The 24,017-nt window shown below is 35.2% G+C and overlaps 2 protein-coding genes across 3 annotated transcripts; one reads left to right on the top strand and one right to left on the bottom strand.

The window, feature by feature from the left end:
- The first annotated feature begins 1,480 nt into the window (after positions 1–1,480).
- On the top strand, positions 1,481–10,671 carry LOC306861204 (EF-hand calcium-binding domain-containing protein 4B-like). Of its 2 annotated transcripts, none has more exons than XM_079403344.1 (17): positions 1,481–1,624; positions 1,918–2,768; positions 3,076–3,187; positions 3,309–3,492; positions 3,600–3,746; positions 4,234–4,324; positions 4,883–4,978; positions 5,089–5,276; positions 5,364–5,435; positions 5,501–5,546; positions 6,211–6,302; positions 6,395–6,869; positions 7,299–7,437; positions 8,114–8,195; positions 8,448–8,664; positions 8,801–8,877; positions 9,402–10,671. In XM_079403344.1, the coding sequence occupies exons 2-17, from the start codon at positions 2,571–2,573 to the stop codon at positions 9,487–9,489; spliced, it is 2,304 nt and encodes a 767-aa protein (XP_079259470.1). In that variant the 5' UTR covers positions 1,481–1,624; positions 1,918–2,570; the 3' UTR covers positions 9,490–10,671. The 2 variants fall into 2 exon arrangements, with proteins under 2 accessions (XP_079259470.1, XP_079259471.1); XM_079403345.1 differs by having other exon boundaries at positions 1,489–1,624; positions 2,392–2,768.
- Positions 10,672–10,891: 220 nt separating this feature from the next.
- LOC306861865 (protein arginine N-methyltransferase 8-B-like) lies at positions 10,892–21,685 on the bottom strand (the record flags this gene model as incomplete). The annotated part of the gene is made up of 10 exons (XM_079404352.1): positions 10,892–10,975; positions 12,182–12,303; positions 12,381–12,531; positions 14,788–14,903; positions 15,343–15,430; positions 16,373–16,515; positions 17,634–17,697; positions 19,031–19,186; positions 19,865–20,107; positions 21,617–21,685. The coding sequence occupies 10 exons, from the start codon at positions 21,683–21,685 to the stop codon at positions 10,892–10,894; spliced, it is 1,236 nt and encodes a 411-aa protein (XP_079260478.1).
- Positions 21,686–24,017: the final 2,332 nt, after the last annotated feature.

Below are 24,017 nucleotides of genomic sequence, written 5' to 3'. Positions count from 1 at the left end.
GCGGAGTCCAGTATCCAACTCTGGGAAGTGTCTTTGATCCCTGGCTCCTCTTCTTGTAGAATCGGTGCAGGGTCACATGGCAAATGCCATATGTTTTGGCCACTCCCCTGACTGACTTTCCCTGTCTTATTTCATCATAATATCAAATCATTACGTTAAATCATTATTTAAAACTACAAAAAGGGGACAACAACGGAACAGAAGAAGTTGGCATTCTTTCAATCTCTACAAGGACTTGTACGGCAGATCAACATTGTTTGTCGCGGACAACTACTGATGTATAAAGCTATGTACTATAATAAATGATTCAGGAACACTTGTTCTTTGCTTTGTTTTATTTTAAATAAGGTGTAACATTAAACTATATTACAGTGCTCATAAACGCACACAAAACTCAAGTAGCTACATACGGAGGGAGTCTGATAAGAAATATAAAGGAAATTAATGAAGAGGTATTTTTAGTCAGAGAGGCCCAAAGTCAAAATAACAAACAAAACCAATCTAATAAAATAACAGCAATATAAATAACCTACCACAAAGAAAAGAAAAATAAATACAATCAACCTAACTACTTTTAACATAAACATCATGCAAATGGAGGTCTAAACAAAAAGGCAGGTCTCTCCTACATTTCTACCACATTCCAAACTAAACCAACGAAAAAAAAAAAAAGAAAAGAAACCACTCAAACACTAGAAACACATTTTGGTCTGGCGGCTAGCAGGAAGCCCGGAGCAGTGCGACCGGCCCGATGTCATACCATCTCCCTTCTGAAGAACGGAAGAGGTGTTTTAAAGGGAACCGCCAGCTGCTAGGCGGCAACACTTAGCAAATCAGCGGCGATCTGAAACTCAAAAAGAAAACACCCAACCGAATACAAATAACATTAAGAAACAAACATCATAACGTAACAATTACATTCAACTGGTATACCTTGGAGACTAATAAAAAAAGAGCAATTAATATGTCCTTCAATGCTGTTTTTGTCCAGCAGATGACAGCAAAACACTTCTTATCGCAAAAACGAATAGCCAAGGCAAGGATCTTGTCCTGGTCTCACCGCATGATGGAGGTTTCAATGACTAAGTTTTATATTTGGCATCTGCAATCTCGAATATTTGGCCTTTTTATGTTTAGCATACAACACAATGATGCTGCTTCATCCTATTAGAAGAAAAAACATTTAGCATTACATCCCAAACAAACAAACGCCACTATGAGAACTATTAAATATTAACTTACTAAATGTCACTATTTGAGTATCAACACCACCTGCTGTTTCCTATTCAGTAATATGTATTGTAGCCTAATGTATGTAATTGTAAATACATAAAATACATTTTCAGTAGGCCTAGCTATGCAAAAGTTTAAGCAGAGAACAGAAATACTGTTTTTGAAATGTTGATAGAAAGCTGTGCTTCTGTGTGACTAGAAACGTCCTGTTCTGACCGCGAGCTGAACCTCCTCCTCCTTCCTTCTCGCGCTGTCATCCGAGCATTGAAACTGAGCGGTCTCTCTCCACAAATTTCACTCATTTACTGGATTTAATTAGGCTAAACAATTTTATACTAACATAATTGTCGGCATAAACCCGGAAGAGTGAAATACTTGTTTTATTGTTCAGGTAAGAGCTGTAATTTTGTCTTTTCATTAGGCCTATAGGAATCGCTTTCTATAAGAACTTCGTTTGCATGTAATTTTAGTATGAGGCTTCGTGAATTCAGTATTTCATTATGTGTTTAGTTTAAATTCACAAATGACAAAGAACACTGGCATTCAACTTTTATTGCTAAACACTGAGGAGCAAGATTATCTGTCTGTCAACCAAGTTCAGCAGAATCATTTTAATCGACTTATGCTTAAATATAAATATTAATACTTGATAGCTCCTTGATAGTTCATCTTCTGTTCAAACAGGAAATTTCACCACAGAAACCTCTTCCTTTTCCCCTTGACATTGTGATGGTGGGACATCAGGTCTGCACACTGATGACATCAGCAGTGACTTTGTAGATTTGCACTGACAAAATTACAGTCACTTCTCATGATCTACATAAACTTGACTGAATTTAACTAAATATAAGTTTTCTTATCATTTAATCTTCCTTATATTCCCATACATCATTTTATATTTAGAAACTTTTATAATTTTATTGCATAGAGTTAAAATATTCAAGTGTTCAATTAAGCATTAAATGTTTAGTTTTTACAGTTGTCACTCAAAGCTGAAGTGAGCCTGAAGTTTAAGCTCGAGGCTTGTAAATCTGTTCTGCTGCATGCACACAAACACACACACATATACACCAGTAATCTGCATTTCACTTCTCAGTCTAAACATTCCTAAAGACGCAAAGAACTGTTGATGTGTTGTGCTTTTTCTTGCACTTCCAGCTGGGACCCACTGCAGAGATTCAGTACAAGACAACAATGCATTACATCTCCTCAATTAATCAGGAGAATTCCTCGTACTGGATCTAGCTTTGATGTCCAGTGCGTTTGTGCTGTTACGTCTCTCCCCTGTATTGCATCCTGACCTGTAAAAGACAGTCAAGGCAAGTTATACAGGAATCATGTCAGAGACTGGACATGTTAGATACACACGGGTTACAAGCAGTGGCTCAGACCAGGATGAGCAGCAGGAAAAGCCAAGGAATAGTGAGAATAAAGATGCAGAATGGGGACACATTGCTATGTCGGACAAAATAGAGGACTTTTTCCGGATCTGTGACAGCGAGGGAAAGGGCTTCATCACACGTACAGATATGAGGGTAAAGTAGGGGTCCTTAAAGTTTATTGTTATTTTATACTGTTATACTGTTAATATCAAGACTTTTTATTTTATAATATATATATTTATGATAAATTTTATTTTATTTTATTTACATCTGCCATGGCATTGGTAACTATAAAGCTCTTTTTTCTTTTTTTTGGTTCTGGTTCAGGTTCTAAAATATTCAGGGTGTATATGTTGCAATTTTTTTATCCCCCTATTTAAAAGTTATTATTTTTTATTTACAGTGTTTATGATAGAAAATTGTTGATATAATTTTCCCATCTATTTCTTCTGTATCTTAGAGGCTACACAAAGAATTGCCACTCACTGCTGAGGAACTTGAGAACGTCTTTGACTCACTAGATCTTGACAAAAATGGATACCTGACGCTAGGAGAGTTTTCCTCTGGATTTAGTAAGTTTATCATCCCTTTCCAGACAAAAGAAGCTCTTCAAAAAAAGATTTGTTATTTGGTGCAATATTTAGAGCATAGCAAATTAAACTTTTTCAAGGTGTTTCTGTAATGGTTCCCCAGGTAACTTTCTTCATGGACGGAGAGTCTCGATGACAGAGGAACTAATGACTACACCCTCTAAAAAAGTTCCAGAAGCTCTTGATCAGAGTTCAGGGGATGACCAGCTGTCAGAGAATGAGGATAATGAAGAGAGACATTTCAGCATGTTGATGGAGAGCTTGGGTGCTAGCAATGTGTTTGAAGAGTCAGTACTGGTGTTTTACAGTTTGCTCTGCACATTGCATTGCACAAAATGCTTTATATTTATGCTTTATATTGCTGCAAGTACTAACAGTTTGCTCTACATTTCAGCCCGAGTGAGGTTCGCAGCCTGTGGGCTCGACTCCGGAAAGATGAGCCTCACCTCTTATTCAGCTTTGAAGAGTTCCTGGCCCGTGTTACATATCAAATCAAAGAGGCACGACAAGAGAGGAAGGAGATGGCGAGTGCCCTCAGAAGGTGACATGTTATGCAGCATAAAATGAGAATGAATTAAGAGCAATACCATCTAAAGTCACCCATGTTTAAGAACCAAAAATCTGCTTTGTATTCTTAATTTCCACAATGTTATTTGTGACTAATATCTGCTTAGAGGCTTAAAGTAATTCTCTATAGAATGCTGCTTTATTCATATCCAGTGACCACTAAGCTTAAAAGCTAACAGGATTTTACATACTTTTTTGAGGGGGAATAAATCATATTTTGATTAAATCTTGGGCAGAATGATGTGATTTGCAATATGTATTGGTTAAAAATATGAAATAAGAATCCCCAATTCCTCAACACACCCGCCTGGAAGTTTCTGGTATGCCTAGAAAGACCTTGATTAGCTACCTCAGGTGCGTTTAATTAGGGGTCGAGCTAAACTCTGCAGGACACCCGCCCTCCAGGACCAAGTTTGCTAAATGCATGTTTTAACATTATATGCCATTGTCTCATCGCACAGGAAAGCAGCCACACATGACACTGAAATTTGCAGATTATATGAGGAAATGGAGCAACAGATCATGAATGAAAAAGACAGAGCAATTCTGAAGGTAAAATATGTTCTTTTAAACTGTTGCCTGTGCTTTAACGCTATTGTTCAGAAGTTCAGGGTCAGTAAGATTATTATATTATTATTATTTATTTTTTTAATTATTTTTTTGAGCAAGGACAAATTAAATTGATCAAAAGTGGCAGTAAAGACATATATAATGTTACAAAAATATTTTTTAGATAAATGCCGTTCTTTTGATCTTTCTATTAATCAAATAATTGTGAAAAAAAGTAGCAAATGATTATTTAAAATGGTAAAAATATTTCACAATATTACAATTTTACTGTATATTTTTTAACCAAATAAATGCCGCCTTGGTGAACATAAGAGACGACTTTCAAAATTATTAAAAAAATGTAACCCCAACACTTTTTAACAGTAGTGAATGTGTTCAGTTTATGCACTTAATATTGCGTAGTCCACTTTGTTTCAAACTGTTTTCTATTTCAGTTTGTGCATTTGTTATAACTTGTTCTTGGCTTGGTGATAATGGTGCATTGTTAAGATTAAAGCTGTCTAAACTGAAATGAATTAGTATGCTAATTCTTTCTTCCAGGACTCTAAAAATCTGCAGTCACGCAGTCAAGACCTCCAGCAGCGGCTCCGCTGTAAAGAACAGGAATTGGAGCAGCTTTTCCAAAAACAGAGGAGGGTTAGTGCCACGATTAAACATGATCTTACAAAATCTTAGCGTTTTGTGCAACTCCCATCCTTCTCACTCACACCTTTCAAGTCACTCTCTTTGTGTCTTTATTTTTCCAGTTGGAGCGACAATGTCGTGACCTTCATAGCGAACACAAGGTGAGTCGACTGGAGAACGTTAAGCTCAAAATGACCAATGAGGAGCTGTCTCGTGAACTTGAGCACACCTGCCAGGAGCTAGTGTTGGCTCAGGAGCAGCTGGGCATTCTGCAAGAGCAGGCCTCTCGACTACAGCAGGAAAGAGAGATGTCAGTCTGTGCTTTTATTACGTACACACTCAGATCCCATCAGTGTCTAGAGTTTCTCATAAACACAAATACTCTTTCCCCTCACAGGGAGATGTACAGAATCACAGAAGGCTTGCAGAGAGAAAAACAGAGCTTGATGAAACAGTTGGATCTACTCAGGTGAGCTTAGTATGCTCTATAGATAAAGACAAACGACAAATCTTAAATCAAATGTTGTTTTTCAGAGAAATGAATAAACATCTACGTGATGAGCGAGATATTAACTTTCTGGTAAGTTTACCAATTTTAAATTATTTTTGTTTATTTTCCATTTCTAAAATGACGTGAAAATATAAATGACAAAACACAGCAAAATTACAATAATTACAAAAAATGTATATAAAATATATATATATTTTTTTTTTTGTTTGTCCATTCAGTTTTTATTTTAGTTTTAGTAATTTTTGTACTTTAACTTAAAGTACATTAGAAATTAGGCTTTTTATTTAATTGTATTTTAGTTCACATTGATTTGATTTCAATTAAAGTAAATGTTTATATTTTTTTTAGTTTTAACAGCACTATGCTTATGATCTTAAAAATGTTTTGATCTAAAGTCTGATGCTTAAACACATTTGAAATTAATTTAGCAAGCACTAAGCAATTGTATCTACATATTAAATTCAATATGAAACTAAGAGATAGATATATGTATATATGGTTCATTTTAGTTTAGTTTGAAGAAGCTTAAGTATAAGAAATTTTTGTACATAAAATGATTCCCATATTTCCAGTTGTGAGTTTTCATAAATTTGATGACTGTACTGTTATTCTAAAATGTGGAAAATATTATTAATGGAAAATGAGTGGGAGTGTTCAAATTTGACTTTCAGTTTATACCTGTATATCTAATAAGAGCAATAAACACAACATTTCTCCTTGTATTTCACAACAGAAACGCAGTAATTCAATGAAAAAATCCTCACGCAAGCAAAGACTGAGCACATCCTCAATGAAATGCACTGAGAAAAACCCATCTGTCAGAAAGTGAGAAATCCTCACATATTTTCTTAGAATACCTACATATGATTTATTGACATGGAAACATTTCTCTCACCTCTCTCTCTGTGTCATTTCAGAGAAGTTGATAAAGAGGAAGTGACTCAGCATTCTAACAGGAAGACCTCCTCTTTAGCAAATGGTCTCCGTTCACCCTTCACCACAGGGGATGATGGGAAGCCGGAGGTGGATGGGCAATCTGAAAAAGTAGCTGGGGACTCAGGAGGTGTAAATATCGATGTGGATGTGGACGATTCACCACCGGATGGATGGCCTCTACGCAGAGTTATATCCATCGAGGAGGACCACCTCCCACACCTGCTGCAAGGAGACTCTCATCTTCTCCTCCATCAGCTAAGTGAAGAAGAGCGGGGCAAAGACGAAGATCAGACCAATCAACAAACAAGCTCCCTGTACCCGTACAATGCATCCCTGGCCTCTGCTGACTCTCCACCACCAGTAAGAGTGAAGAAGTCATCTAAGAAGAAATGGATCAGAGGAAACATGCCCTCATCAGCACGGGGTCAGCCAGTCGGAAAGGAGACCCTCCAGCAGGCAAGTGAACCCTCAAAAGATGTTGATTATCATAACAGAAATGATTAACATATAGAAACCTTATACAGTAACAAGTTATTTGATTCAAGAGAGGGTTTAAAATGGATAGTTTTAGCACAAGAGGCCATTAATATTGACCAGGGATGCCCAGTTGTCTAGACCAGGGATGCCCAAGCATGTTCCTGAAGGGCCAATGTCCTGCAGAGTTTAGCTTCAACATACTTGCCTAGAAGTTTCTAGTGAGTCTGAAGACTTGATTAGCTGGTTCTGATGTCTTTAAATAGGGTTGAAGCTAAACTCTGCAGGACAGTGGGCCTCAAGGAAACAGGTTTGGACACCACTGGTCTAGACTATATATCCCTGTGTGCACTTTTCAACAAAACTAGCCTTTAACTGTATAGAGATCACTCTGGGTATTTTTGGCTGCAGGGTCCTGCGGAAAGATCCACTGCATCCCCTCAGCGCCTATTTAAGGTCATTCTGGTGGGAAATTCCAGCGTTGGCAAAACTGCACTGCTGCGACGCTTCTGTGATGGACAGTTTCATTCTTCCACCGCAGCTACTGTGGGTAAGTTGCTCTCTCACTCCACGTGCAATTTACAATATAACTTACCGGTATTACAATTTAACACATGACTTTTTCCAATGGGGGATTCTCAAGAAATTAGGTCCTGCATATTGGTTGTCCTTTTACTGGAGTTTGCCTTGTTTGATTAGAAAAATGGATTACCCCTCTCTCTTGTGCTAATTGTTGTGGTTAATATTGGAGATAATTGGAACTGATTTAACAAAGTTTGGAACTGATTTAACAAAGTTTGCAACCTTTGTCAACCCGAGTCTGTGCATCATTTGTGCGCTTTTCAGTGCATTGCGTTTAAATGTACTGTATGTGCAAGTGTGTATATCAGATGGATTTTTTTAAAGCAGCCAGCATCACATGAAAGGACTTGAGAAGTCACACCCTGCATTTAAACCGTGGCACACATTGCACAACAGATTGTCAAACACAAATTCACTTTCTGCAAAATTTTACACTTGTATGTTCCACACAGAAAAATGACACAACAGTACCTCATAGTGACCATTATACCTTACTGCAGTTTTGATTTCATAAAGAAACATGTTTTTAACAGTATTTTTATGCCTTTATTTTTTGTGCATATATACAAAAGTATATAAATATAAAACCATATATATAAAACCAACCAAGAAAAAAAAAATTCAATTTCAGTTGTGCTGTGCAGGCATTGACTACAGTGTGCGGACACTGAATTTGGGGGACAGTCATGTGGCTCTTCAGTTATGGGACACTGCAGGTCAAGAAAGGTGAGGCCCTCATACCTACATAGTACAAACAGAGTTTTGCATTTATATAATCATTATTGTCTTGTTTAGGACATTTACAGTCAGCTTCAGGTTATGTTCTTCATTTTGGTTCATCAGTCTGTACTGTACTGTTTTTTTAAACGGCTCTAAAAGCCTTGTTGTCTAATCTATTGCATAACCAAAACATAATCTCGCTTGTCACTGATGATAAACATCCAGCATTTAAAAAAGCAATGTCACTGTGCCCTGCAGGTATCGCAGCATTACCAAGCAGTTTTTCCGTAAGGCAGATGGCGTGGTGGTCATCTATGACATCACAATGGAGGACAGTTTCAGATCAGTCCGCCCCTGGCTGGCCAGCATACTGGAGGCCGTAGGTGACCCTATACCCGTCATGCTCCTTGGCAACAAATCGGACAAGGAGAACGAGAGAGAAGTGCAGACAAAAGAGGCCGATATGCTAGCAGAGGTGTGGACGTCTCTTGTGCTCCCAAACACACAGTATATCCTTTTTAAATATTAATATTACCTAATATGCTTTGTTTTTACATCACCTTATTCAACACAGTAAGCAGAGATTAATAGTAGTTTGCTGTATTTGATAGGAAGCAAACCTGATGTTTTACGAGTGCAGTGCTTATACTGGAGCTAATGTGCTGGAGGCCATGATTCATCTGGCCAGGTAAGAACTCAAAAAACACACGAATGCAGCATGTTATCAAACGTTGTCATATTTTGTTTAGCTGTGATGTTTGTAACACCTCAGTCAGAGCTGCAACCCACAAAAAAGAGACCGTTATAAAACTGTGAGACAGCTAACCGACATTATCAGATGCCAACCAGAAAGCTTGCGACTTTCTTTTTTTATCTTCAAAGTGTGATCAAGAATGCGACTTTGCAGATTGTGTGAACCTTATGTAGTTTACTTACTTTAAAAGTCCCACTAAATATGCCTGGTGGCAGCCATGTTGAGATCACATGACCAGTCCAATGCTACCAAATTTATCTCAGTAACTCCACTATAATCAGACACTTTCAGCTGCTGAATAAATTACATATGGGAGTGAATTTTTATTTTTTTATAATTTTTTTAAAATATTATTATTATTATTATTAAGTAGTTTTAATGAACACTAATATGTACATATAACTTGTTTATTATTATTTTTATACTATTATTGTTTTATTTTTAATTAATGCTTTAAGGGTCCTGAGGGAACAGGAAGACAGAGTATGGGTAAACATGGTCAGACTGGTGGGTCCACCATTAAAGAAGAAAGCCTGCTGCAAGTGACCACACACACACACACACACACACACACACACACACACAGGTGAAATCACTTTAAGCTTTGTGTCATCCTCAAACCCCATTATACTCAATGTAAATAATTTAATGCAGACTGAAAGAGGACAAATTCTCTTATATTTCTATAAAAAATTTATAAAAAGGTTTTTCATGTCTATTTGTCGAAGAGCATTGTATATGTGTGCTCATCTGATGTGTGTGTCCAACTGTATATAAAGTATATTATAGTCTTAGGACAATTTATAAACTAATTTCAATGATCTTTGTACATATTCTATTTGTTAAATGTATTGTGATTGACAATTGGTCTCATTATTTCGAAAATGTGTTCAGTCAAGTTGCATGTGACGAATGCAGTTCAACCAACTTATCCCATACAACCGAGTGAGAGCAAAGTAATTCAGGAGAAAATGGGATTGTGTGTTACTTCCCATTTATTTAGCATTACAATAGCCTCATTCAACCCACCTGAAGTCTTGCTAGCATCATGAAACCTGGCCAGAAAAACCTCATTGCTTGAACAAGAAGTGCTTCAGTTAACATTCGCAGAGACAGTTCAGTTGATGACAACAACATGAAGCACTAAAATCTTCAAATATATTACTGAGTGAAGAATATTGGCTGGATTCAGTGTCAAACATGTTGTGCTTCATTCGCTGTCTTCATCTGAACTGCTCTGGGATCGTTTTACACACAGGTTGTACAGTATGTGACAATGACCTGACAACTGACCAAGAACACAAAACCAAAAATATTCTTTAGTTAAAACTGTCACATTGTTACACTAAAATAACAAATCTTGTAGGTCCTGCTTTTGATAAGAATGATTTAAAATAGTTTAGCTGCTCTTAGAGGTCCTTTAGAAAAATCTTAGTGAAACCTGAATGAATTAGAATAAAGCAAAGGTAGAAAACATGCCAGTGGTCACTATATTAAACAACTCAACACTAGCACAATAAATATAACACAATAAAAGCACTTAAATATAAGCAAAACATCAAAATATGAAGTGAAAAAATGCCATTCATGCTCTTCATGTATGCACCCAAACTGAAGCCTTTGTTCGATGAGGCACTGTTGTACGATTTCATATTGGCATATGTTGTTCAGTAACACTTTCCTATCTTATAAGGTTAAATAAACACAAGCTTTGACATTCTCAGACTCATTAACAGTTACATTCAGAGTGATGTTTTCACAGTCTATCCTCTATGTGCATTTAAGAACGTGACACGTGATGACGCTATTGCTGTTAGTGCTGGACTGGCACTGATGACATCACCGGGTCCTGCGGTTCAGCAGCCTCTCTGATCCAGACAGAGGCAGAGGAGAGGCACAAGCAGTCTCTCCGCCGAATCTCCCTGGGAAGCGGTGGCCCGCTTGTGTTTTAACGCATCTTGTAGTCATGGGAGATGGCTGCGTCGCAGAGCTGTCCTTTGAAATCCAGCTCAAAGGTGAAGTCCAAGTCACGCTGGAAGAAATCAAATTTGGTTTTGTCAGTACTTTTTGTCATCTTGTTTCTTTTTTTCTAAACCAGTGATTTTCAATCAGAGGCCCGGGACCCACTAGGGGGCCTCAGCACACTTCCAAGGGGGGCACAAGTTAGCTTAAAAAGCTAAAACGGCTAAAATGAAGATGTATTTCTTGTAAATGTATAAATTCTTGATTGGAATCAGAATAAATATAAATTTTTCTAATTATGTCAAATTATTCAAATATTTTGTCTAGGAGTTGCTGGATTAATGATTTTAAATGGTTTAAAATAAGACAATACAAGACGAGCTAATTTTTTTTATTTTTTTTTTTTAATTATAATATTTTTTTAATTTGTTATACTCCTGAGAAAATCTAAAAATGTAATTTCAAGACCTAAAAAATCATGGCAATTAAGAACCCATGGAAACTAGTTATGGCAAGTTCTAATTTATTTTATTGGGTAAAAATGGCTATTTTCAATATGGCTAAAAAAAATGATTTAAAATAAGACAAAACAAGCTAGATTTAAATCTATTTTTATTTAGTATAATACTTTAATTTGTTATTCTGTATGAGAAAATCTAAAAGTGTGATTTCTAGACCTAAAAACAATATAAGCCCCCCCCACAGAAAACGTAAGCCATGGAAAATTTGAAATAAATGCATGCATACATAAATATTTCTTATGTGTATTTATTATATTAATTCCTTATACTAGGAAATGTAAAGAGTTTTAATTCTAGAACTGAAAACGTTATTGGTCATATATAACTAGTCAATTAGTAAAATCTCAAAAAGTCTTTGAAAAATTGTCACAAGATTAAATTAAATATATATATTTCTAGTTATAAGTTCTAAGTAGAAATTGGTATTTGTGAATAAAATATAATTTTAAATCCTGTTATCACAAACAACTAGAAAAGTCTTATTAAAAGTATAAACCCTGAATAACATTCAGTTCAGAAAATTCTGGAATTTAATTATTTTAATCATTAATTTATTTATTTTTAATATATTGTCAAGTTTCTGTAAATTCAAAGTTTAATCTGCTTTGTAATCGCAGCAAAAGTACCAGAAATATCTCGAGGGACCTTCAAATATTGTATTTGACAATGGGCAGCCTTGGATCAAATATGTCAAATAGATTGAAAACCACTGTTTTAAACGTTAGATTTCTCACCACCTCCATATACAGACTCACCTCGTTATTCTCGTTGGGCTTCACGGTGATGCTGCCCAGGATTTCCTCTCCTCTCCTCACCGTCAAGTAATCCTCCAGATAAAACACCGTCTGCTTCCAGTGAGTGCTGGGAGCGTCGGGGGCTTAAAGGGAATGTATGACTTGTTTAGTACCAAATTTATTTGCAAGAGATAAGGTACAAAATAAGTGACAGTTGAACCTGTAGAGAATCCCGTCTTCTTGTGACACTTGGTGAACTCCATGTTGAAGTACGTGACGAGAGCGTGAACATAGTCATTCCTCTGAATCTGCAGGCAGAAGGCCGAGGTGAACGTCAGATCCTCCGGCTTCACCGTGTAGATATCCACCTCCTGAAAGCGACATGTCACGTCTCACTTTTTGGCGTAGAGATTCTGTTATGTAGAGATTATGATTGTCCCACATACTAGCACTAACCGTTCTTTGATACTTCAGCTGTGATCTACAGTAAGCTTGAAGTGTAATGTGGTTTGTCATATAGCCTTAACCCACACATCTCAACAGATCCAGTTTCAAAGACTTTATTGTTTGGATGTGGCCATATTGCTGCCTGTATAAGATGAGGAGTTGGCACAAGCATTGGCCTTGGCGAACAAAGATCCTATTACTCTTTGTGCGAACAACAGATCAGTAGCAGCATTGACCCTTTCATTCATTCAGTTCAGCCTTTCCTTTAGTACACCTCACAAAGAGGCCCAAATCATTCTCCTCTTCAAAAAGTTTGATCCCTCAGGTGATTCAGAGCTGTGCTGAAAGCATTGCCTTCTCGTTCTTTCTTTCTTTTTTCTTTTCATTTGCTGGGGGCTATCCAGCTTTCTCTCTATACCCTACATTGTCTCTTTTTCTTTTACCGTCTTTACTGTCAAACCGATCACACACTCGCTCATGCAAAATAAGGTTTTTATTGCACATAGTTTGATCTTTTAGAACTCCGCATTCTTAAATGAGACAAACTTAAATATATTACATTTATTTCAGATGTTTGTCTGAAACAAAATGAGACAATTGTTGAAATAATGTAAGACTATAGAGTTATGGATGGGGAAATATAGATAGCATTGTTCAGATAGATATTAATAATAATATCTGTTTATTAAACTTTGGTATCTAGATAAAGTTTAGTACAATTTGAGACATTGAGATGTAAAATTACTGTGGTCTTTTTCTGAACAGAATTAGGCTAAAATTTAAGTAGTGTCTTGAGGTGTGACACAATAAACCTATTTTAAACATTTTTTTTTAAATTATTAAAGCAACTAATTTACTATTAAAATGATTAAAACAATTTTAGATAATGTCACCTAAATAATAATTATAATAATTATTTAATTATATTATCTTGAAAATTATAATCTTGAAAGGTCATGGAAAAAATTGAAATAAACGTACATCTAGTTATGTCTAGATACTAGATAAAATATTTTATCTAGTATCTAGGAGAAACTGCTATTTGCAAACTGTATTTATTTAAATGAGGAAAAACAAACAACAAACTATGCTGTAATGTCTAAACGAAGATGTATTTCTTATTTTAATAAAAAAAAGTGACAAACCCATGGAAATTTATTAATCTTAAAAAATAATAAAATAAAATCATGGAAAAATTGACATTAAACATTTTCCAATTATGTCAGGTTGTAAAATATTTTAATGGGTAGAAATTACCATTTGCAAGATTTATAAATTATTTCAAATAAGCAGCTAAAAGGTTTGAAGTATATTTTATTTTATTCCTTATTCCTTATTTATCTTATTCCTTATTTTCCTTAATTATATTATTAATTTAATCTAATTCCTGTTTAGGAGAAATAATTGAGATTATATACTTTTAGATAATGTGACTTAATAATAATTATATTCCTGACTATAATATAATATGAACTGTCTGTGTGTTTTGCTCCCATTGACCTAGTTTTCCCTTGTGTGTGACATGCCCATATTTGGTTTTCTTCCTGTTCCTGCTCCTAATGGGTTCATTGATTCCAGGTGTGTCTGGTCAGTTTCCCTCATTTAGTCATGTATTTAAAGTGTTGTCTGCCCTATGTTTCCTTGTCGGATCTTGAACATCAAGCTGTGCTATGTGTGTCTCCAGCCAGGCCTGTGTTACCCTTGGTTTGTTTATTAAAGACTGATGATTGTGAGAATTCTCCGCGTTCCTCACTCCTTCGCTCCAATGCAGTAGCAGATCGTGACTATTATATTACATTATGAATTTAGTCCCATGTAGAAGAAATAATTGAGATACTAAAGAAATCTCATTTGTAATTTAATTTATTTTCCTCCCCTTTCCTACTGTATAGCATGAGATGCTTTATTACAAAATACATGCCTTCAAATTACCTACATGATGAGGTTATTAGCATTATATCCTATGAGGACTCTAATTTAAATGAATGATTGGTGTTTGTGCATGTGTTGAGATGAACACACGTTACCACGCTGTCATCAGGCGCTCTTTACTGTGAATTATTGTTACGTAACACCCACGCTACATATGGTCCAAAGTAGCCTATCACGCAGTCAATCAGTACTATGATTCAGTTTAGATCTTGCTCATGTATACACACATATAGAGCACATACTGGTACCTTAATGAGGCAGGAGTTGGTCACGACTTGTTTAGGATCTACTATGTCCACCAGGGGCTCCATCATAGCGATGTTCCGAATGCATGTCATGTCAAAACCATAGACGTTTTCCCACCCTGCAAGCATAGAGAAAATATATTTTTAAGACTTTTTGAAACTCTGAAAAGTAGAATGTCTGTCTGGCTCTGTCTGGTCGGCCCTAAAATAGACTCCTGCCTCCTCTGTCTCTGGCAGCATTTGATTATATCCCCTCACATGAGCGTTAGGCTGAGGCCAATCTCAGACTTCCATCCAAAACAAGAAGGAGGGAGAAAAAGCAAACCTCTTGCTGCGGGGGAGTAATGGAACCCAACAGGAATTTTTCCTAGTGTTTTTCATTTCTTTTTTTTAAGCTAAATAAAAGTGAGGGATCCAAAACGAGACACTGATCAAGCCACATTGCAGAGCGAGAAAGAGATATGATACAGTATTAAATGATCATTTGATGCAGTGCCTGTTGACTCTTGGCAGTAAGTGTGTGTGTGTGTGTGTGTGTGTGTGTGTGAGAGTACTCACAATGGATTTTGAAGTCTTTGTATTGCCGATCCTCAATGGCAACCACGTACAATGTCGCTCTGTCTGGAAACATGAAACCACCAGGTTTCTGAAAAATGACAGTAAAGAAAATCTACAGATGTCACATCTGAAAAAGATGAATGGGTATTTGAAGTATGTCCAGTTTATTTTTCTATTTTTAAATTAGAATTTGATAAGTCATAAAATGATAGGTCATAAATAAAAGGACACAAAACACAATATAATATGGATTAAAAATAATACAATATGGAATCCACTTTAATAATTATTAAAATGATCTAAAATCAATAAATAATAGCATAATAAATATAATAATTTAATATATTTTTAAATTAGAATTTATAAAAGGATAAATATTATGAGTAGTATAAATAATAGGTCATGAGGTCATCAAACACTAGTATAAAACAAAATAATGAACAATAATATTGTAGTAATTATAAAAATATTATTTTAAAATCTTTTAAATAATAATTTAATGTAATTATATTTTTTATATCTATTATACTATCTAAAGTAAATAATCTATAATTATCTAAAATCTTTTAAATGGTTATTAAAATGTTTAATATATTATCATTATAAATAAAGAGGTCATAAAGCATGGAACATGGAAGTTTATTATTAATATCTAATCTTTTAAATGGTTTTAGATGTTTAATGAGGGTAGTTTCAGCAGTGTCCTAGTGTGACAAGATATAATTAATTTTAATCTACAAAAGTGTGTTCTTGGCATATGCGTGATTACATTCCTATTATTCCAGTGACTTCACATCATTCTGTCTTTTCCTTCCTGTTCAATGGACCATAAAAATGTCTAACAAGCCACTTGTCCTCTGGACCAAATTGTCATTCAGTGGTAGACATTCATCAGCAGCCCAATGACTAGCCACTCATTCCCATTATAAATGATTATTTTCAGCATGGACACATGCTTCACATTTTAATTAGTCACATAACCTTGGCCTTGAGACAGCCAACACACACACACACACACACACACACTAACCAGCCATTTATCCCTGGCGTAGATGACAGTATTGAGCATAGATTCGTAGAAAAGACAGTAGCCCATCCACTCTGAAATAATGATGTCCACCTGATCCACCGGCAGCTCAGTCTCCTCCACCTTCCCTTTAATGATGGTGATAACTGCAAAATGAAAGAATGTAATTGGATGAGCTTATTTGTTATATTTAATGTACAATTAAATATTAAATATATTATATTTTATTCCATAATATATTTGTAAAATGATCATTTTTGGTACAACAAAATTTCCAGTTTTCCTTTTTTCATTCCTAATGGATAAAATCAAGTATCGCCCCACATTTTGTTTTACTCATAAATGTCAATATAATGTAATATTTAATAATTATAATTAGTATTGAACCTAGATAATCTATAATTATGTAAAATCTTTTAAATAGTTTTTACATTTAAATTTTTAAGTTTAAATATTGTTGGTAGTGTAAATACATAATACAACACATAATATAATCTTATTTTATTATTTTATTTTTATTATAATTACTATATAAATTAGATGATCTGTATTTATAATCTAAAATCTAAATGTATGAGCTTACTTCAGTTTAATTTACAATTAAATATTAAATGTATAGTAAATACAATTATTATTGAGTGTATTTGCATATTAAATACAATTTATATTGTATTCTAATTAAATATATTTATAACAACAATACTTTGTTTTTCCTAATGGATCAAAAGAAGTCTTACCCCACATTTATTGCTTCACTCATAAATGTCACATTACAGAAATCAAATGGGTTACAAACCCAGTGTTTAGTCATAAAAAATAATAACCATAAAGAGAATATAAAGCTATGTTTGATTGGATTTTTTATGGTATTCTCTTTCTCTCCCTCTTCCTTTTTCCCATCCTCACCATTTTTCCCATTTTGCAAAGGCAAGTTGCCAATGACCAGCTACCATGCTTGTGTGTGTCCGTGTGTGTGCGTGTGTGTGTGCAGCAGTGACTCTCTAATGCTGACTCAGGTTCTCACTCGCCTGCTGCTCTCCAGTGTTAATGAGAGCTGCTGTGGACAACTAAACAACAACTTCTGCCATCACAGCACAAGAGGAGAGTGTCAGCTACAGGAAGTGACTATGCTGCTTCCTGTGTCATGGAACTCCACTTGCCAGCAGGAAAAAGTATGACTCTTCTATTCCACACATGAATGCAGATCAGACCTAAACACTGTGCTGTGACCTAACAGGAATGAGCAGCGGATTCTAAATCTTACCATTGTCCAGGTGATTTGACTTGATGATTTTCTCAGAATACTCTGATATACTGGAACATTCAATCTATAAAAAAAAGATAATTAGCTTAATTATATTAGCATAACTATCAATGTATTTACATTCTTCTTAATGTAGTTGTAACTAATGCAAATGAACCATATTCATTCTAGCACTCAAGCCATGTAGAAGACTTTTTTCATGTATAACTTGATTTTATCGGATTCAGATTTATATTTAAAGAAAAAAAAAGAATTATTATAAATTATTTTGTGGAATATACTATTTGTATCAATCTGCTTGTCTTTGCATGCTCCAGACTGTCAATCTGTGTGTTAGTGGCAATGATGTTTCATTGGTTCTTTTTGCGAATTACATTGTTCTGCCAGTAGGTGTCTTTTTTATGTGCCAGTCAATGATTCATTCATTCAACCAATTCATTCATAAACTCTTCATTCCGGAATTAACTGCATGGCTACTGTCTTGATGCATCAGTCATTGAATTATTTACTCAACTAATTCATTCAAAACCACTGATTTACTCTGGAATGAAACAAGTGGCTACTCTCTTTATGCATGAGTCATTGAATCATTTACTCAACTGATTTGTTCAAAACTACTGATTCATTCAGGAACTAAACAAGTGGCTACTCCTTTATGGGTGAGTCATTTAATCATTCACTTAACCGATTTGTTCAAAACCACTGTTATATTCAAAAGAACATCACTTTTGTGTGTTGCTGGGAGATTAAAGATTGCTTTGTTTGGAATTGTTTTTGTTGGCAGAGCAAAAATAGACAGAGCAACTGGCGATATTTTGTCTAAACCACAGTAATATTGTTGTTCTGGATATCAGCACAGCCATCTACTTCAGTTTCCAGCTGGTATTATGCATATTACATATGCATATTATTCCCATTCTCTTGCATTTGCATTTTTGTGTTTTCAAACCATTATTTTCTGCTGGAAAAGTCTCATTCTTGCTTACCCTAAGCCTAAGTGTGTTTAACAGAAAATTAATGGAAAAAACAAAAATGGATAAATGTTATCACTATCTGGCAAATGCATTTTTTTTTTTACATTTTAAACATCTATGAACCTGTTAACCCTTTCTGCTTATATGTATTTGTGTTCTGGACAGAATCAGAGACCTCTTTTACTTAGTGTGGCTTAGAAAAGATGAAACCACAACTAAAACTGGACCTAGTGGGTGGATCAGTGGAGTGTTATCTAACTACAGACCAGAGGGTACTGATATTATCAGCATGGTCTCCCACTCTGTCTCTCCCGATATACAAAAAAGAGTAAGATCTGCAGAAATGCCTGCACGTTGCCCTCTAACTCAAAGATATTTTACAGAACAGCATACATACTTGTAATGAGTAATTTGAGTTCTCACCCCATATACATGCTTGGCTCCTGCCTTGGCAGCAAACATGGAGAGGATTCCTGTTCCGCTGCCCACATCTAGAACTATCTTATCTTTAAAAATGTGTTTATTGTGGTACATGGAGTTCCTATAGGTCAGCGTCCTCACCTCATCCTTTAGCATTTCCTATTGAGAGGAAAAAAACAACTTTAGTTTTAAATTAGATTTTGTTGAACTTATCGTTAATGTTTGTACATTACAACTACCTTACCAGACCCAAAATATATGATCGGTAGTGTATAGGTGTACATATTTTACTGGTGCAGTTTTGCGAATTCATTTGCGAGTCCATGACTTTTATACCTCGTTTCCGCACCTTTTCTCTTGGACTGGGCTATGGAGGACAATATATAGGACACAAAGCACAGTATCTCCAGGATTCTTTTTATAGAGACAGGTCTCCATTTAGCCTGCTGGGATTAACTGATACACATCTTTCCAACCTCTCCCTCCGCTCTAATTCTCTCTCCTTTTCTTTCTCCCTTTCTCCATCTCGCTATCTTACTATTGTCCTTCTTTTTTCTGATATCAAGAAATGTTCTTTTATCTTCAGAAAGATCCAGTTTGACCCTTATGCTATACATACGCTGGTATCAAAAGTGTGCTCTCTCAGTTATAAGATAGTTTCAGTGACGTATTTAAGTTCTTAAGATCGGCTGCTTGTGATTAAAAGTTCTAAAGCAGAAACAACTTCCTGATATTTTCCCTTCCTTAAAGCAACAGAGATGAACAATGTAAAAACACAGTTTCATCTTAGACTTGCATACATCATCATACTTGATGGTAAAATTGGACTCCGGTTACCTCATGAATTCCAAAGTGGGCATAGGAGTCAAAGTAGTAGTCTCTTGATGTCATCTCCTCCGGGTTGAGTAGCTTGCCCATCTTGCCTCGGCCAGGACAGGCAGAAAGCGAGGAGACGTGTGGTGTGTGTGGGGGGTGAGGAACATGATGAACGGACGTCACTGGCTTTGGTAGTGGAGATGGTTGCAAAGACTGGGATGAGGGGGCATTGGAAATACGCTGATGCTGCTGCTGCTGGCGCTGCTGGTCAAGACAATAGTATAACAATAGACTCACTGTCCTACATAACCACTTATTGGTTTAATAAGTATGTTTTTGCATTTGGCAGACAGTTTTATCTAAAACAACCCTTACTCCTACTTCAATCAGTTCTTGCACACCTTGGGAATTAAAGCCTTGACCTTGGTGTTATTAACATTATGACCTACTGTTTGAGCTATGAGGCATTATGATATTTAGTTTTACGTCATTAGATCAACAGTTATTTAGTCATTTTTGTCAGTTTATTTTCTGCAAATATTCATGTGATAAATTGAGAAAATGTCAAAAAGCAATTGAAAAAAGACACTGGCATTTTTTCTGCAAATGTTTTTTAAGTTAGATATTTTTCAATGTGTCTTTCCATGAGATAGATAGATAGATAGAACTAATTTACAAAATAGAGTTTGTTTGTATGTATGAATTAATAAATAAATAATGTGGAGAACAATTAACAACATGGACAAAAAGCATATTTCTGCTAATATTTTTTTAATTTCTGCAAGATTTTTTCAAGGATTTGCAAGGGTTTTTTTTTTTCATGTGATAAATAAACATGCCAAAAAGCAATTAAAAAGTAGACAGTTTTGGAAATATATGTGTGAAAAACAATTAATGAAACAGATGGATGAAAGGCACTGAGGCACCTTTTTCTGCAAATGTTTTTTAAGTTCGATTTTTTTTTCATGTGATAGAGTGAGTGAAAAAAGAAAGGAAGAAAGAATAAATAAATAAAAACTGAGAATAAAAACAGCTGTAAAAATACGTTTTGAAAAACAATTAACAAAGCAGATGGACGGAAGACACCGAAGCACTTGATGTTTTTCACCTTGTGTTTTTTCTTCACCTTGCCATTCAGGGCGTGTGTTATTTGGTGACCTATTAACAACGTCAACATTAAAATCAGGTATGCAAAGGTGAATATGTTAATGAGCTGGAGATGGAGATGGGGAGGGGGAGGGGGCAAAATACTGCAGCACCAAGGACAGCGCTCAGCCGTCTCGCGATGACCCAGTAGACTACATAAAAGAGCAATGACTGCTCAATTCAACAAGCACACGACCAACTTTATCGTCTTACTGTATCGTTTAGGTACGACTTATAGACTAATCTGTTGCGTTCGAGATTTCAGATAACATCTTGCATCTGATATCCGCCTGCTTGATCTTTACGCAACCAATACGCGCAACATAAATATTAATATAAACCTCTATATTTAGCGTTCGGTGTGGTCTGTGTGATCGCTTTCAGGACGTTGTCCTGGGAAATCGGACGTGTTCTGCTCAGCTCGGTTCACTGGGGTTTTTAGCCTGTCTTACACACCACCGGACCCTGATTTGTATGACCTCCAAACCAGCGCGTCATTTTACGCAATCGTTCACTTAAACACATAGGGAGCGACTAGAATGAATCTCACGCGATTTAGAAGTAGATAAATTAATGTCTGGACGAGCATTGCTGTATTATAGATGACTTAAGGAATCTTTGACTTACCTCCGAGCTCTCCGCCTCCGCCATCTTTCTCCGCAGGAGCACGCACCGCGATGAGTGCCTCAGTCCCATACGAGCCAACGGGATCCGGATTAACTCGATGAGAACAAGTGTTGTCACTAAATGTCCTAGAAAAGTTTTAAAACGTACTGCAATAATCAACACTAGATTAGCATTTTAAAACGACCCATTTGTTAATTTGCACAGCTGTGTTAAATAAACAATAAATGCCTAAATAGAAACGAATACTGAAATTGTCATAAAGACTTCTTGGATAGTCCCTCAACTCCATGATTCCGACTCCTACTGAAAGACAATCGTGCAAAAGTTCTTCCACAGGTTCTAAGCGCCACTTGGAGACCAGTTGAGCCCCGACGCGTCAGCATCCACATCACCTGCCGCTGCGCATCGCCGCGCTACACGGAGTCTGACAGACTAGATGCATCTTTTATTTCGGTTTAACATGATGATCCATTATTTTTCAGTTCTTAACATGTCATCGGAGCCTAGCTGTCCACTTCGTGGCTTTGCGGTCAGTCAAGTGCGTCTGGATCGCGCTGAAAGTTGGAGTTGAAAGACTGCTGACTGAACTCGAGCGCAGCGAGTGCTGAACTGGAGCGATATCAGTAGCTGAATTAGTGCCTCCCACACAAGTATCGCACCTCCACTTTCTCAAAATAAAGGACACAAGGCCGACTACATTTTAGTCCATTTCAAGGCTGAACCATGTACTTTTTTTTCATTTACAGACGCTTTTATTCAAAGCAATTGCATTCAATGTACAGCCTACATCTTATCAATTAATTCCCTCGAACTCATGACCTTGGCATTTCTAAGGCCATACACGTCTTGTCTGGACCTTTAAATATTTCAAAAAAACTATAGGCAGTAGTGAAATATCAAGTTTGATAGTTTTGAGGTTGTAAGAATCTCCTTTTCTAAATTTCGTTTCAACAAAATTTCAACTGAATAAATTTAATAAAATGTTCATAAAATCTATATTGCATTACTTAAAAGAAAATAATTAAAATATAATAAAATACCTAACTACATAATACTATTATTGTTAGAAATTGCAACAATATAAAATAGAAATATAATACATTTATACATTTAAAATTTTAATTAAAACAATAAGTAAACAATAAATAAACAATCATCTCCTGGCCAGAGGAGAACTGGCCCACCAACTGAGCCTGGTGTCTCCCAAGGTTTTTTTCTCCATTCTGTCACAGAGGGAGCTTTGGTTCCTTGCCGCTGTCGCCTCTGGCTTGCTCAGTTGGGGACACTTAATTTCTAGCGATTATCGACAATTTGATTTCACAGATACTATTTAAACTAAACTGATCTAGACAATGACATCTCTTAATTCAATAATGAAATGCCTTTAACTGAAAATTGAGTGTTTAATCTTATTATTATACATTACTGACACTCTATCCTCCAATTTGATACGGTTAAGTGCTTTGACACAATCTGTATTGTTAAAAGCGCTTAATAAATAAAGGTGACTTGACTTACAGTATGTTGGGTATCCCAGAGACCCTAGTAATAAAAATAACTAAATGCAATTAACTTTTAAGGCTTTAGAATGCTAATCATGAGAACTGATAAACAACATTTTAACATTTTATTTTCTATTCTTATTTGAATGTGCTCCATGAAAAATTCTACATACGCTTTTAGTCCCAGAAACCCAATACATATATAATATATATATATAACATATATACATGCATATATAAATGTAACCTTATTATAGGTAACAAAAATATTTCATTATTTAAAATAAAATGAACATTAAACAAAATAAAATAAAATCTATATAAAAATATTTTATTTCAGCTTGTTGTCAAAGCCATATTTTCATTAAGTGTAACTTGATGTACTAAAATAAAAAAATAATAAAAAAATTAATAAAAAACTATAGATATTTTTTTTACTTAAAATAAAATAATAGATTAACAATAAAATAAACATTAACTTAATTAACATTAACATTTTATAAAATATTAAAAAAACATATTTGCAAAGCAACATTTCTCATTTTCATTTAGTTTAATTCAATGTCCTGAAATAACTAAAACTGAAATAAAAATGTATAAAAAACTATATGGACATATAATAAAAATGGCAAACATTAACATAAAAAATACTAAACCTAAATAAAAATTAAAACAAAAATAAAAAAAACTCTCTCTCTCTAAGTTATATCTCAATGATACTAAAATAACACTGAACACAACTTAATACAAATACTTATATTTTCGTTATTGTATCTTTCTACATTGTGCTTTTGCCTTCACATTTCATATAGGATAAATAGATTATTGTTTGAATAATTTTCATCATGCATATATAATTAGACATCCATTGATTTATGATAATGCATTTAATTTGTTTT

Source organism: Barbus barbus, assembly GCF_936440315.1.
Source record: "Barbus barbus genome assembly, chromosome: 42".
NCBI classification, from domain to species: Eukaryota; Metazoa; Chordata; class Actinopteri; order Cypriniformes; family Cyprinidae; genus Barbus; species Barbus barbus.
This window is presented reverse-complemented; position numbering and strand designations above follow the sequence as displayed.

Excerpts from the sequence above, each read along its gene's own strand:
- LOC306861204 (XM_079403344.1), top strand. The coding sequence starts at position 2,571 with ATGTCAGAGACTGGACATGTTAGATACACACGGGTTACAAGCAGTGGC. Across the intron at positions 6,870-7,298 it reads GAAAGGAGACCCTCCAGCAG|GGTCCTGCGGAAAGATCCAC; the intron begins GCAAGTGAACCC and ends TTTTGGCTGCAG. Across the intron at positions 8,665-8,800 it reads AGGCCGATATGCTAGCAGAG|GAAGCAAACCTGATGTTTTA; the intron begins GTGTGGACGTCT and ends TGTATTTGATAG.